The sequence below is a fragment of the Camellia sinensis genome, chromosome 13, assembly GCF_055761805.1.
Source record: "Camellia sinensis isolate YWXY chromosome 13, ASM5576180v1, whole genome shotgun sequence".
Lineage (NCBI taxonomy): Eukaryota > Viridiplantae > Streptophyta > Magnoliopsida > Ericales > Theaceae > Camellia > Camellia sinensis.
This window is the reverse complement of record NC_138973.1, coordinates 118,820,361-118,836,540: the sequence shown is the minus strand read 5'-3', so window position 1 is coordinate 118,836,540 and position 16,180 is coordinate 118,820,361. Positions and strand designations below refer to the sequence as shown.

At 38.3% G+C, this 16,180-nt stretch overlaps 1 protein-coding gene across 14 annotated transcripts in view; it reads right to left on the bottom strand.

Annotated features, from left to right (window-relative positions):
* The window catches only part of LOC114322903 (uncharacterized), a 29,635-nt gene that overhangs the window by 11,168 nt on the left and 2,287 nt on the right, over positions 1-16,180 (bottom strand). Inside the window, exons 3-12 of one of the 14 annotated variants that reach the window (XM_082903265.1) lie at positions 15,036-15,075; positions 14,832-14,905; positions 13,993-14,079; positions 13,328-13,872; positions 12,775-12,888; positions 12,591-12,672; positions 12,258-12,302; positions 11,361-11,442; positions 10,784-10,903; positions 10,170-10,614 (exon numbers count right to left, since the gene is read on the bottom strand). The exons of 1 other annotated variant lie outside the window; for it this stretch is intronic. In XM_082903265.1, coding sequence (XP_082759391.1) covers positions 13,819-13,872; positions 13,993-14,079; positions 14,832-14,905; positions 15,036-15,075 — 255 coding nt within the window. In that variant the 3' untranslated portion in view covers positions 10,170-10,614; positions 10,784-10,903; positions 11,361-11,442; ... (2 more) ...; positions 12,775-12,888; positions 13,328-13,818. 12 more of the 14 variants (XM_082903267.1, XM_082903263.1, XM_082903264.1 and 9 more) reach the window with 12 other exon arrangements.

Here is a 16,180-nt window from a genome sequence, read left to right as displayed (position 1 = left end):
AGAGGATCACGAGCGTTCCCCAAGATCCCGAAGAGTATTTCCAAACCATTTACCCACATATATGCTTGTAAAAAATTCACATTGATTGAATATCGATAGCTATGTGATTAAATCAGTTTTGTATAAAAAAAAAAGAAACGGTAAAAAAATAAACGGTTGATAGAGATCTGATCCGATGAGATAACTATCGATAATTGATCAACGTGATATTTACAAGCATATAGTACTCAACGAGTTTTACATATTAAACGGTTCAGATTATCGAAATGAAGCCCGTAGTGGGCTCCCACGGGTCCAACAGTACGCTCCAGTCCGATCACGGACTGGAGGGAAGCCCAACCATACATATAATTACTAATATCTAATCATTTTAATATTTTGCATTTATATTCTACTTACCGAATCTTAAAACGTGAAAGGTTTAGATCACCGAAATTGGTTCTAAAATAAACCTACTAAGCCCAAACACTAAACCCTAATTACTCACAACTCATGTGCATCGTTAAATACTACAAGTGTTTGTATAGATCAAAAAATTCTAAAAGTTGTACTTAGGCCTCATTTGGGAACATGCTTTTTTAATAATTTTTTGACTTTTTGGCTAAAATATTATATATAAAAAACTAGTATGTTTAGGATTATTTTTTGACTTTTTACGAAAAGATGTGCAAAAAATAGAGAAAAAAAAGAATCTTTGACTTTTTAGTATGAGTTGTTGGCTTTTTAATTCTTTTAGTGACTTTGTGGCTAAAAAAGTCACTTGCCAAATGATGCCTTAGTTCCCATTATGTCCTATCAATTGCCATTAAGTCCTATCAATTCATCGTTGAAAGTTAGTTCTATCAGAATCGTCGCTAAAAAGGAATTTTTTTGACGATTTTTTGAATCTGTCGCTAAAAATTGGCAATTACTGCCATTTTTCTATGATAATTTTTTAAATTTGTCACTAAAAAATGACAATTAGTAACTTTTTTTTTTTAATCTATACTAAATTTTTTAAAATGTCGCTAAACTAACAATTAGTGAAACTATTTATAAAAACGGCGCTAGAAAAATAAAAAATATGATTTTGTGGTAATAATTAAAAATGAACAAATTTTTTTGATGCATCAAAAAGTCAAAACTTATCGGTGCACCCATCTTCCTAATAAGACTTTTCAGTCAGTTCCCCATTACTTATTGGGTTAGGACTTTTTCAAGTTGGCCATTTAAAATGATAGAATAGTTTGGGCTTGGGTCCATTTTGTGGCACACCTTCATAATTTGAATTGTTCAATTTTTAAGATTTGTTAAATAGATTATATTAATGCAAAAAATTAAGATAGTCAAATATCAATAGTTTTATATTTGAATTATATTTATATTTCATAATATAGATGACTATTTTTAAAATTATATTTGCCATTCATTTTTTTGAAATATATGTGATTGAAACATATAGTTATTATTATCCAATCATCTTGATTTTTTTGCATAGTTATTCTACTAAACTAGTACTAAAAAGTTAAAGTTTTGGATCAATGAGGTCAGCTTCAAAATGGGCCTAATAAGCCCAACTGCTCTCCAAACAGTACCATTATTTATTTTTTAAAATATTTAATATATAGATTATTTATTAAAAAAATTAATCTGATAATCATAATTATATATTTGATTTCATAAAAATAATGGTAAATATGATTTTAAAGATAAATTGATTATTTTTCTTTAAAACAAAGACAAAACTTTTATAGATATTAATAACGAATTGATTTGATTTTATATATTGAGAATCCATACATTAAAACCTAAAAATTAAGTAGAATGGATCAACGAAGTGACGTCTGAAGTGGGTCCATTGGCCAAACCGAATGCTCTGTACGCTAAGGCCATTGATTCTCTATTTTCAATTTTTTTTGTCATGCCAAAAGGTTGATATTGTTTTAAAAAGGTAAACTTAAAATAAAAATCATGGAAACAAGAATCTATTTATACAAAGCATTTTTTAAAAGATACAAAAAAGAGTTTGGGAGAGCTTCTAATTACACAACATAAATTTCTCTTTATACATGTATAAGTACGAAATAATTCTTCTCGTATGATCTATTGATCAAGTTTGCGCTCCTCCAAACGTCGTCGCTTTACTTCTTGAAAATACAACTGTGAGCTAGCCAGCGGGTGTGTGCCGGAAATCCCTTCGATGCCTAAGTCAGCAATTAGACAATAGACAATAAGTTCTGTGTATTCTAGAGTAAGAATTGGGATACCTGTACAAAGGTCTGATCATGAGCTTTTATAGACTTTACTTTGGCACAATCCTAGTAGGATTCCAACTCTCCCTATGAGAGTCCTCCTATGAATCACACACCCTACTCATTACCAACCAAATGAGATGATTTTGCACAATTCTAGTAGGACTCTACTCTCCTTAGCAGAGTCCCCCTAGGAGTCACACTCCTACTCACTGCCAACCAAGTGAGATGGTTACCTCTTTTATATAAGCTGCTGCAACCACACCGAACTAAGTTACCTCGGTCACACACTTAGGTAATGATGTAGATGGCGCCTGGCCATGCTATACCAAGACCGGCTGAGCTATACCAAGCCCGACATCCTTTCTCACCAATAACTCGGCTAACCACCAGGCTCACTTATTTCGGCTGACCCCTTTACCTAGGCTGATACCTTTACCTTGGCTAACATTGCAGTCAACTAAGTTACTTCGGCTCTGTGATACTTTAAGCATCACTGTCAGTCTTGACTTTGAGATGACGCCCTGCAGAGCTATCCTTTAGCTCAGTCCTCCTTCTACTGATACCTCGGCCCATAGTTCAGCCCAAATCGGAAATATGAGATGTCTTCTTAGCCTAAGACCGAGCTATACCAGCCCTTATATTGGCCTATTACGCGGTCCAACTCCCAAAGAAGACTCTTCCTAGCTCGGCCCAATTGGTTTACAAATTACCCTCTCGATTGCCCCTTAATTCCATCTGCGTAGCATGATTGGGATTATTTTTCCTCCAGCCGAGCTAAGAACTCCCCATTCCGCTAAGCTAAAAAGTTTGTTCGGTTTCACAGCTTGTTCGGTTTCACAGCTTGTTCGGCCCCAATAAGCCTTGTCAATTGCTCAACATGTCTTTCCACTAATCTGGTACGACATCATTCCCAGGATACATGGCGTGCCCCCATTATCCTCGTTCTCCTGTCACCACCATCATATACCTCCAAAATTTTGAACAACCCTTGCTTTTGGCCGAGGTAACCATCATCCCAGCCAAAGAGTTCAAAAATTTGTTGGTCAAACCTGCCAACCTTCTTCAGCCTAGATCCTGATCTCGGCTGAAGAGAACGAAGTGTTGGTTATTCCGGCCAACCCTCACCAGCCTAGATCCTGATCTCGGCTGAAGAGAACAAAATGTTGGTTATTCCTGCCAACCCTCTTCAGCTTAGATCTTGATCTCGGCTAAAAAGAACAAAATGTTGATTTTTCCAGCCAACCCTCTCCAGCCTAGATCCTGATCTCGGCTGAAAAGAACAAAATATTGGTTTTTCCAGCCAACCCTCTCCAGCCTAGATCTTGATCTTGGCTGAAGAGAGCTCAAAGTTGGTTATTCCTGCCAACTTTGAGTGAAGTGTTGGTTATTCCAGCCAACTTCCTGCAGCCTAGATCCTTATCTTGACTTAGGAGAGCTAAATGTTGGTTATTCATGCCAACCTTCTTCAGTGCGGATCCTTATCTCGGCTGAAGAAGAGCTAAATGCTGGCCAACTCTTTCTAACAAGTCTTTGCCCGACTGGGGAGAGGGTGATTTGTAAACAAATTGGGCCAAGCTAGGAAGAGTCTTCTTTGGGAGCTGGGTCGCGTAATGGGCCGAGATAAGGGCCGGAGTATGGACGATGGGTATCTCGGTCCCTTTTTATCTGGGTACCAAACTGGGCAAGGGCGTTGACCGAGCTACCTAAATACTAGGCCCAAGGGTTGGCCGAGGTGTTTGGTAAGACAGATGGTCGAGCTAGGTATAGTTTGGTCAATGCTTCTATTCCATTACTTAGTTGAGCACAGAGTCGAGGTAAAGATAACAGCCAAAGTAAAGAAAGTTCTGTAGCAAACCGAGGTAACATCAATGGCGAGGGTCGAGCTGTGCATAGTTCAGTAGGATGGCATTCGATAGATCGGCTTTCGATCACACGGTCCGAACGGCAAGGGACCGAGATAAGGCAGTTCGGTTAGGAATGTATAACCGAGGTAAAAGGGTTCAGCCATCTCACTTGGCTTGTAGTGATGAGACTCCTAGTAGGACTCTGCTAAGGAGAGTTAGAGTCCTACTGGATTGTGTAAACCATCTCACTTGGTTGGTAGTGAGTAGGAGTATGACTCCTACAGGACTCTACTAAGGAGAGTACAGTCCTACTAGGATTGTGCAAACCATCTCACTTGGTTGGTAGTGAGTAGGGTGTGTGATTCCTAGAAGGACTCTTATAAGGAGAGTTGGAAATCCTACTAGGATTGTGCGAAGTAAAGTCTATAAAAGCTCATGACCAGACCTATGTACAGGTATCCCAATTATTACTGTAGAATACACAGAGCTTATTGTCTATTGTCTAGTTGCTGACTTAGGCATCAGAGGGGTTTTCGACACACACCCGCCGGTTAGCTCACGCTTGTGTTTTCAAGTGGCAAAGCAACGTTGTTTGGAGGAGTGCAAACTTGATCAACAGGATCATACGAGGAGAATTATTTCGTGCTCGTACAATTTGCGCCGTTTGTGGGAATTTCATAAAGAGAAAAACCTCTTGATCAAGTTTTCCTCTCTAGTTGAAAGCAATGGCGCACAATGAACACTTGTCGCAATCTGCTATTGATGGGCAAACACCGGAAAGGGGTGGGAGGCGCGAAGGTTTACCTTCTATCCCACCCATGGCAGAATTAGATCCCCAGCGAAGGAATCCGCGGAGAGAAGCAAGAGAAAGACAGGGCACAAGTCCACATCGCTCTCAAAGCCCTGATAGACAGAGGCGGAAAATGGATCCACAAGTTCTTGAAGATCGCGTAAGGGAGCAAGACGAAGTAATAAGAAGAATGGCGGCTGACATAGAGACGACGAAGCACCAGATAAAAGGCAACACACACTCTTGTCACTCAAAAGATCGTGACAGATAAGTCACACTATCACAAACTGAAAGTAAAAGCCTCAGGTCGAGTGATACACAATCAAAGACTTCCAGGACACGCTACTCTAGGCCTGAGAGAATGAAAACTGAAAGGGCTCGAAGGAGAAAAGACACTTAGGCTCGCAACCCCCCGTAGAGTCTCTGCACTACACCGATTGGTTCCTAGAACACATGGGACTGTCGAAGTTGGAATTCCAGAGCCATGCCTTGCCTATGAACCAGCAGACAAACCGTTAGCAAGGTTGCAGAGCTCACCGTTCGTTCCGACAATAGAGAACGCACCATTACCCTCAGCCTTGGTGACCTGGGTTTAACGTGGTTTGAGAGGTTACCAGAAGGTAGCATAGCTTCGTGGCAACTAGCGGAGGCATTTGTGACCAGATTCAGAACGAACACCAAGGCGGAGTTCGGCACAAACAGCGATGTCGAACAGAACACCTTCGACAAAAGTTAGCACGGTTGACAAGAAGGACTAACCAAGTAAAAATTTTTGCCCAATTAGGGGCAAAGTGGGTTGGCAGGATTGACCAACTCTTTCTAAATAAAATCAGAGTTGGCCGGAATAACCAACTTTGAGCTCTTTTCAACTAGGATTAGGATCTGGGCTGAAGAGGTTGGCTGGAAAAACCAACACTTCTCCTAAGCCGAGGACAAGGATTCAGGCTACAGGACGTTTGGCTGGAAAAACCAAACACTTCGCTTAGAGTTGGCCGGAATAACCAACTTTGAGTTCTCTTCAGCTAGGATTAGGATCTAGGCTGAAGAGGTTGGCTGGAAAAACCAACACTTCTCCTAAGCCGAGGATAAGGATCCAGGCTGCAGGACGTTTGGCTGGAAAAACCAAACACTTCGCTCAGAGTTGGCCGGAATAACCAACTTTGAGCTCTCTTCAGCTAGAATTAGGATATGGGCTGAAGAGGTTGGCTGGAAAAACCAACACTTCGCTTAAGCTGGGATAAGGATCTAGGCTGCAAGAAGTTGGCAGGTTTGACCAACAAGTCTTTGCCCTATTGGGGGGCAATCAAGAAGTTTGGCAGGAATGGCCAAGCATTTAGCTCTTCTTCAAGCTGAGATAAGGATCCGCGCTGAAGAAGGTTGGCAGGAATAACCAACATTTAGCTCTCCTAAACCGAGATGAGGATCTAGGCTGCAGGAAGTTGGCAGGTTTGACCAACAAATTTTTGAACTCTTTGGCCGGGATAATGGTTACCTCGGCCAAAGTAGGTTGGCAAGTATGACCAACAAAATTTTTTGAACTCTTTGGTCGGGATGATGGTTACCTCGGCCAAAGCAGGTTGGCAGGTATGACCAACAAAATTTTTGGAACTCTTTGGCCGGGATGATGGTTACCTCGGCCAAAGCAGGGTGACAGGTTTGACCAATAAACTTTTGAACTCTTTGACCAGGATGATGGTTACCTCGACCAAAGCAGGTTGGCAGGTTTGATCAACAAATTTTTGAACTCTTTGGCCGAGATGATGGTTACCTCAGCCAAAGCAGGTTGGCAGGTTTGACCAACAAAATTTTTCCTAGACCGAGATAACATCTCGGCCAAAGCAGGTTGGCAAGGTTAGTATAAACCGAGTTAGTCTGCTTGTCGAGACACAGAAAGAACAACTTGCCATACGATTGCAAACTCGAAGGATATATACGTTGAAAAAAAAGAAGTAAGGCTATTCAAATTTTCGGCATGACGGTGGTAACAGGAGAACGAGGATTTTGGGGGCACGCCATGTATTCTGGGAATGACGTCGTACAAGATTAGTGGAAGGACATGTTAAGCAACTGACAAGGCTTATTGGGGGCTGAACAAACTTTTTAGCTCAGCAGAGTGGGGGCGTTCTTAGCTCGGATGGAGGAAAAATTATCCCAATCATGCTACGCAGATGGAATTAAGGGGTAATTGAGAGGGTAATTTGCAAACAAATTGGGCCGAGTTAGGAAGAGTCTTCTTTGGGAGCTGGGTCGCGTAATGGGCCAAGATAAGGGCCGGAGTATGGACTACGGGTAGCTCAGTCCGTTTTTATCTGAGTACCAAACTGGGCAAGGGCATTGACCGAGCTACCTAAATACTAGGCCCAAGGGTTGGCTGAGGTGTTTGGTAAGACAGATAGTCGAGCTAGGTATGGCTCAGTCGATGCTTCTATTTCATTACTTAGTTGAGCACAGAGCCGAGGTAAAGATGACAGCTGAAGTAAAGAAAGTTCTGTAGCAAACCGAGGTAACATCAATGGCGAGGGTCGAGCTGTGTATAGCTCGGCAGGGTGGCATTCGATAGATCGGCTTTCGATCACACGGTCCGAATGGCAAGGGACCGAGATAAGGCAGTTCAGTTAGGAATGTATAACCGAGGTAATAGGGTTTAGCCATCTCACTTGGCTTGCAGTGATGAAACTCCTAGTAGGACTCTGCTAAGGAGAGTTAGAGTCCTACTGGGATTGTGTAAACCATCTCACTTGGTTGGTAGTGAGTAGGAGTATGACTCCTAGGAGGACTCTGCTAAGGAGAGTACAGTCCTACTAGGATTGCGCAAACCATCTCACTTGGTTGGTAGTGAGTAGGGTGTGTGATTCCTAGAAGGACTCTTATAAGGAGAGTTGGAAATCTTACTAGGATTGTGCCAAGTAAAGTCTATAAAAGCTCATGACCAGACCTATGTACAGGTATCCCAATTCTTACTCTAAAATACACAAAGCTTATTGTCTATTGTCTAGTTGCTGACTTAGGCATCTGAGGGGTTTCCGGCACACACCCGCCGGTTAGCTTACGTTTATGTTTTCAGGTGGCAAAGCAACGTTGTTTGGAGGAGTGCAAACTTGATCAACAGGATCATACGAGAAGAATTATTTCGTGAGCTAACCGGCGGGTGTGTTCCGGAAACCCCTCCGATGCCTAAGTCAGCAACTAGACAATAGACAATAAGCTCTGTGTATTCTAGAGTAAGAATTGGGATACCTGTACATAGGTTTGGTCATGAGCTTTTATAGACTTTACTTGGCACAATCCTAGTAGGATTTTCAACTCTCCTTATAAGAGTCCTTCTAGGAATCACACACCCTACTCACTACCAACCAAGTGAGATGGTTTGCACAATCCTAGTAGGACTGTACTCTCCTTAGCAGAGTCCTCTTAGGAGTCATACTCCTACTCATTACCAACCAAGTGAGATGGTTTACACAATCCCAGTAGGACTCTAACTCTCCTTAGCAGAGTCCTACTAGGAGTCACATCACTGCAAGCCAAGTGAGATGGCTGAACATTTTTACCTCAGTTATACATTCCTAACCGAACTGCCTTATCTCGGTCCCCTGCCATTCGAATCGTGTGATCGAAAACCGATCTATCAAATGCCACCCTGCCGAGCTATACACAACTCGGCCCTCGCCATTGATGTTACCTTGATTTGCTACAGAACTTTCTTTACTTCGGTTGTCATCTTTACCTCAGCTCTGTGCTCAACTAAGTAATGGAATAAAAGCATCGACCAAGCTATACCTAGCTCGGCCATCTGGCTTACCAAACACCTCGGCCAACCCTTGGGCCTAGTATTTAGGTAGCTCGGTCAACGCCCTTGCTAGTTTGGTACTCAGATAAAAAGGGACCGAGCTACCCGTCGTCCATACTCCGGCCCTTATCTCGACCCATTACGCAGCCCAGCTCCCAAAGAATACTCTTCCTAGCTCGGCCCAATTTGTTTACAAATTACCCTCTCAATACGTATGCACAAACTTTTTTCTTTTTTCTTCTTTTTTTTATTTATTATTATTTTTTGAATAGTGTGCCAATGTTATAATGCATAAAATCGGTGTCATAAAAAATTGAAAAATAATATACAGGTCTACCTTTTAGACCTAATAATACTTCAAGAAAATAATTGATTGATAATTAAAAAATATTTAATTATCAACTAATCATCTTATCGGTGAATCTAGAAAATTGGTATAATTTTTTGGCCTAAATAGCAATACTCTAAAAAAATTTATACGTGCAAATAAGGGTGTGCGCAATGTAGTTCGGGCAATTTAAGAGTAAATTACAAACCGAATAGTGGATTGGCGAATTAGTGGATTGGCAAATCACGATTTTGGACGAAATTGAAGAATATTCTAACAAATTATCAAACATTTGCCTAATATATAACACAAACTAATTTTATATAATATATTTCATATATATAACTACTAATTTGTAACAAATTTCACATCTTAAACCTCCATCACACTCATTTTTATTTTGATATTTCTTTGAAGGTTAGAAAATATATACTCCCTCCGTCCCATAATATTAGTCCCTTATTCCATTTTTCATTGTCCCAAAATATTAGTCCCTCTTCAAAAATCAAGTACAAAAATAATATAAATTTCCCATTTTGCCCTTCTTTTAAATTCATAAATAATATAAAAAGTACAATTATGACATTGATATTCTCAAAAAAGTGTACTATCAAAGGGTAATTTTGGAAAACCAACTTTTTAAAAGTACAATAATTGTACTACCAAAAAAAGTTGGATTCCCCAAAAGGGACCATTATTTTGGGACGGAGGGAGTATGTATTCACTGCAGGAAATTCAGCTTTTAGCGGCGTTTAAAAAACGCCGCTATAAGTGTCAAAAACGCCGCTAATTATTTTTGCGACGCTTAGCACCAAGCGCCGAGGACGCGGCCGTCGCTATAACTTTATGACGTTTTAAAAACGTCGTTATATTAGTATAGGCGGCGTTTTTAAAAACGCCGCCAAATGTCTTACTTGACAGTACCATGACGTCATTATGATATTTAGCGACATTTTTTAAACGCCGTCATATCTTTTTAAAAAAATCTAACCGTTAAATATTTAAGGTTTAAAGTGGCGTTTTTTAAAAAACACCGTGATTTCTCTTTTTTTTTTTTTGAAATAAAAAAATACATATAATAAAACTAAATAACACTAATATGAAATAATAACTTACATTCAAATAACAAATGCATTATTAATTCACTTTCCCATTCACCAATCACCATTATCCACAAAATAACATATCCACAAATGATATTTTAATATTACCCCCAAAAATTGTATTCACAATTCTCAACAAAAAAATTAATTACTACTTTGTATACAAAGCCACAAAATAATATTACTCTCTTCTCTCTCTCTTTCTCTCACCACTCCCCCATTTAACACAAAAAATAAGAAGAAAGTGAACCAAAACACCCAACTCCCCAATCAGATCAAAGGAAAAACAGAAAAAAGAAAAAAGAAGAGAAATAAGAATCCAAAGGAAAGCCCCCATCCATCCTTCATTGTCATTCTGAATCGCTCTCCATGCTGCTTCCCATCATCACCTTCATCATCCAGTTTCGTTAAGAAGGTAAGATAAAGTAAACATTAGCTTTTATCTGTTCACTTCACTAGATGATGAAGGTGATGACGAGGATGATAACAAGAATGTCTAATAATATGATTGGGGAAGCTTTAGGATACCTGCCCAAGAAGTAAAATAAAACTGAGAGGTCATATATCATATCCAAAACATGTCCAATGATCTATAAAATTATTATGTTCAATGTTTAGCATAAAAGAATTAGGGTTATGGCATATAACAAAAGCTAGTGTTAAGGTAGATGAAGTGAATTGTGCCAGAGTACAACACCTGCATTGTTTCATTCCCTTCAACACACAAACTACATAGGAGTCTGATCTTGGGAGCTTGGAAAGATAAAATCTGAAGCTCTGTTTTTCCATCCATTGGAATTGAGGAACTGAAATTATCCTGATAATGTAACAATTTAGATACTCATTAATAGCAGGTATTGGGGAGAGAGGGGTTTGTACAGAATTCACAAGTCACAGCAATAGCAAATTGCAAATTATGCCATAGATCATACTTCTATTACATATCCACAAAATTACACATTTTAGTTGATTAAATATAAATCTAAATAATGCTGAAAAAACAATATTAAGTCTAAAAGGAAAGTTCATTAGGAATATCAACTCTACGTTCAAATGAACTCTCTGTAAATTAGACTTAACTCGTAACAACTCTATGTTCAAAAGAAAGATGCTCTCATATGCTTCCACATAATGTGAGAATTTTTAGAACATAGATTTCAAAAAAAAAAAAACAAAAAAAAAAAAAGGATGAGTTTCCACTTCTTGAATCCTGCAACTTAATAAAATATTTTGTACACCATTTAACAACAAATAAGATCAGGGTGTAATCTCACCTGTTGCGAGTTCACCTGCCCCTACCACTTAATGGCTCTCCTTCCCACATAAGTGAGCTAGATATATAAAATTATTCCAGTCCTAAAAAATAAAATAAAATAAAATAAAATAATCCTAACTAAAGATATGCAGTACTAGGAAGGGAAAACTATCACCAATAATTTTTTTGTTTTTTTGTTCACAGATTCAGACTGAATTCTAAAAACTCAAATTCACAATAAACATAGATAACAAGTTGCTCAAGTCATATATCACAATAAACATAGATAGCAGGTAATTTCTCAGAATCCGCACCCAATTAATGCCCCAATAGCCTGCCCAGGTAGCTTATAATTATATATTCAAAAGACTAAAAGCAATATTTATTCCCAAAAAGAAAAAAAGATTGACTTGTTTCTTATAATTTTCATAATTTGTTTTCATATTTTGAAGCTAAAATCAACCCATAAATTTTCACTAGCAAAAAGGCATTGCCTATTATCAAGGAAAACTACAATACCCACCAATAAGCGGAGAAGGTACATGCCGCCAGCTTATGCCAGAATACAATTTATTTGATTCATGTAATTCAAGAAAACACATAAAACGAAATATTTTCCCGAGCAAAGAATCAGATGTGAATGAGCTAAACCTGGCGCGGTTGCATTTGCAGTCTCAGATAAAAGAAAGAGAAGAATCAGATGTAAATGAGCTAAACTGCTCCCAAAATTATCATTGGCATCCAAGAGAATGCTATTGATCAAATTCTAACTATTACCATGTGGCGCCAACTAGTCATTCACATAAAAAATGAATATATATATATATATATATATATATATCAAAAAAAGAATTATGAATGGGAACTATGAACTAAAATGGCATCACTTGCAACACAATTAAAATGGCTTACTGACCAGACTGAGAGCCGTTGTGCCCAGCAGCAGCAAATACAGCTTACCCTGCAATGGTTTCAAAATTCAAGTTACATTCTCTAATTGAAATTACACAGGATGAAACCATATAATTGAAATCACACACATATTTTATACATCATATAATTCATAAATAGACAAATTAAATTGTATGTATATATATAAGGGATAGAAGTGTGCCATAGGCACTCTTTGCGCGTGTGTGTGTGTGGGGGGGGGGTGGGGGGGTGTTTGTGTCAGGACAGGTGGAAGTGCCCTTGAAGACTACTTTAAAAAGAAGAAATTTAAGGGATAGAAATGTTCAAAAAAACCCACATTTACCGAACTCCATAAGTTCAAGGATTTGCTCAGGAGAGGCAACGGTTTCTTCTTTTAACCCAGCAACAAATATTCCCCGCTTCATGCATGAAGGAAATCAGAATAAATGGACAGTCAGTCATTATTTATCAGAACGATATCAATATCAGTTAAGTAGGTCCCAGAGGGAAGTAATAAGTACCTCAAGACTTTCATGAATCTGCAGTTTTCGGCGCTCAGGAGCTAGCAAATCATTTATTTCCTCATTATATATCTCCATATAGGACATTCTTAAAAGAAACTCTCGATCCATATCCTAAAGCATTAAGATTATAGAAGAGAAACCAAATCAACAACTTTAAGAGAAAAGTGGTGCTTTGAAAGAAGACACGATATCAGAACCAGAACAGAACATGGTAAAAGTTAACAGTGGTTACAGCACAAATGATTACAATATGCTGATCAAACAAAGAGTACCAAGATCACTGGTGTCCTCAATCAATACCAAATTAACTAAATTTTTTAACTGATGCAGCACATAATGCCATGGGCTGTACTGAAGACTTCTTATCTATTTCACTCTATTAGATATTGAGATCTATTCTCATTTGAAAGATTTCCCCAATTGACCAAACAATAGTATCTCGTGTAACACCTAGTAATGCACAAAGACAAAGGACATGTAGAAATGACATGATGAGAAAAATGAAAAAGAAAAGTTATTAAATATGAAAAACTTGAACAATAACAACTACCTCTTTTATACTATCGAACAAATCACGTACGGCATGAGGTATGACTCCCGGTTCAGAAGTTGAGCCTCGCATTGTATGTGTTTTTCCACTGTTAGTTTGTCCATAAGCAAAAACAGTGCCTACAAGAGGGCAAGTGTAGAGAGAGAGAGAGAGAGAGAGAGTTTGTAAACATAAAACTAGAAATTTACATGATCAAAGTAAAGTGTCCATGGGGGCCAATGGGCGTTCAAATTCATACCTAACACCAAATTTAATAAACGTTACTCAATACAGTCTATGAAAATCACTAATTTTATCTCGCATCACGAAACAATTTCAAAATTAACTTAGAAACCACAACACAAACCGACAAGTTTCAAAACCAAATTCAAGTGCTACCACATGTGCAAACTTGGTAGGAGGAATCAAAACATTTCTAGGAACAGGCAACCCTGCTGAAGCTGCATACTCCTGAGCTGCTTCAAGCTTTGCCTGTGTAAAGCGAGTTCCTTCTACAAAAAGTGCCAACCAAAACGGCAGAGGAAAATCCTGTAACTGCTAAAGACCTGACTGCAGATTCAATCCCACAAGATTTGAATGAGATCAATTAAGGCCCCTTGAAAGCGAGCATCACAAACCTACAAACACATAGCATTTGTTCAGAAATGTATTTAGTACACCCATACCTTTAAAGTTCTTTCATCCTTAGCCCAGCTTCTTTCAAGAAATAGATACTCAGAAAACCACATAGACCAACCTATGACCTGCATATGCTGGATATAGTTTTATCCTTCCGAATATATCTTTGAAGGTATTGAGGTGTTCAAAAGACAAGGCAAATGATAATGAGTAAGGGACATGACATGTAAACAGTAATAAATCATAAATAGAGGAGAGGAGACAATAGAGCAATGATCCAAACTTGTTATAATTTCATGTATTTTAAATACAGATCACAATAAACCTTCACCGAATTCACCAAATTCACGAATTAACATGCATTGAACTTTCGAGATAGAAGGCCACTCCATCAAGAACTGAACTGGCACGATCTGAATTTAACTAATTAACTTAAAATGCTTCACCTCAACCACATTTAGAGAACATGTCAAGTTCAGATTCTTATCGGAAGGAATTTTGATGATTTCTTCATTACAGTTAATGCACTACCAAGGCAACCTGATCGCTGTTATAAGGAATTTTGACAAATAATCAGTGAAAATCATAATTTCTTTTTTTTTTTTTTGTAAGTGGAAACGTAGTATAAAGCAAAGATTACAATAAAAGCATTCCAAATAAGACAATATAGCAAATTTTAAACTGTCATTTGCCGAAAGAAATATGTTTAATCTGCAAACATGAGTATGCCTTTATATGTCTACCAACATAACTAATGTGCATATGCATGTCTGTGCTTGTGAATGCACATGTATAAAAGAAAACTGCATGTTAGACAAGCATTCATATACATGTCTCTGCTTGTGAATGCACATGCATAAAAGAAAACTGCATGTCAGACAAGCACCTGAGCCAAAAGCCATCCAACAAGCCAATCAATGTCGCTTTTGTGATTCGATACGACAAGTGCATGTTCTTTACCTAGAAAATTTGCCAACATAAGCCAACGAAATAAGCTTCTCAGTGTATTCCAGTAAAGAATAACATTTATCTGTCAGATAAATAGTAGCATATTGTACTCAACCAATAAGCAGTTTAAGTTTAACCTTACCCATTAACCGAAAAGTTTCTGAATCTGTGAAGAGTTTAATCTGCAGCAAGAAGTAACTAACTATCAACAAGTGGAATTTCAACAGATTACACACAATAAATCATAAGAACTCAGATCACAACTAATGCCTATCCTGTTAATAGATCAGCTTCTTAGCAGTATATCAATTCTACAACTAAAACAATGAGATTTCATATATATTCAAAAATTACCACAACAAAGGTATTAAAATTGGAGTACATTCCAGGCATCATTATTGTAAAATTGGAGTACATTAAAGGCATCATTACTGTAATTTGTGCATTTTATTTCTCTTAAACATCTTCTTGAGCATTAATTGACCTTGAAGAGAAAAATAAATTTTATGACTTTGAAAACCCGTTCTCTCTTAGGTAGCAACTGAAATGGTGATGCTGTAAAATATGCTCCAAGATTTAGGGAAGAGAGTGCGTACCATCGAATGAAGTTCCCAGCGGAAAACGGACGTTGCCGGAGGATCCTCTTTTTAGGAGGTCGTTCGTTTGAACACGACGAGGAGGAGGAGGAGGACCAGATTGGGCATATTTTAATGTTTGAACCAATAAATTAATGTTTCACCTACATTTTTTCCTTCACCATAACAAATGTTATTCATCAATGGAAGAAGAATCGAAGAACTGAACTGAAGAAGAATCGAGAGAGATTTGAGTGAGAGAAAGAGAGAGCAACTAACCTCTGATCGAAGAAGACGAGTTCCAAATCCACGGAGATGAATCACGGATCTATGCTCAAAATCGAACACTACAAGAAAAAACACTTTTGGCGACCACCTATTTTTTTTGGTCGCAAATAGTCCACTTTCTGCGACTAAAATTTAACTTTTGGCGACCACAATTTTTTGGTCGCAGAAAATCACCTTTTGGCGACCAAAAAAAAAAGTTGGTCGCGGAAAGTATACTATTGGCGACCAAAGGCTTTTTTGGTCGCGGAAGATCACCTTTTGGCGACCAAAAAAAAAGTTGGTCACGGAAAGTATACCCTTTGGCGACCAAAAAAAAAGTTGGTCGCGGAAAGTATACTATTGGCGACCAAAGGCTTTTTTGGTCGCGGAAGATTACCCTTTGGCGACCGAAAAAAAAAGTTGGTCGCAGAAAGTATGCTATTGG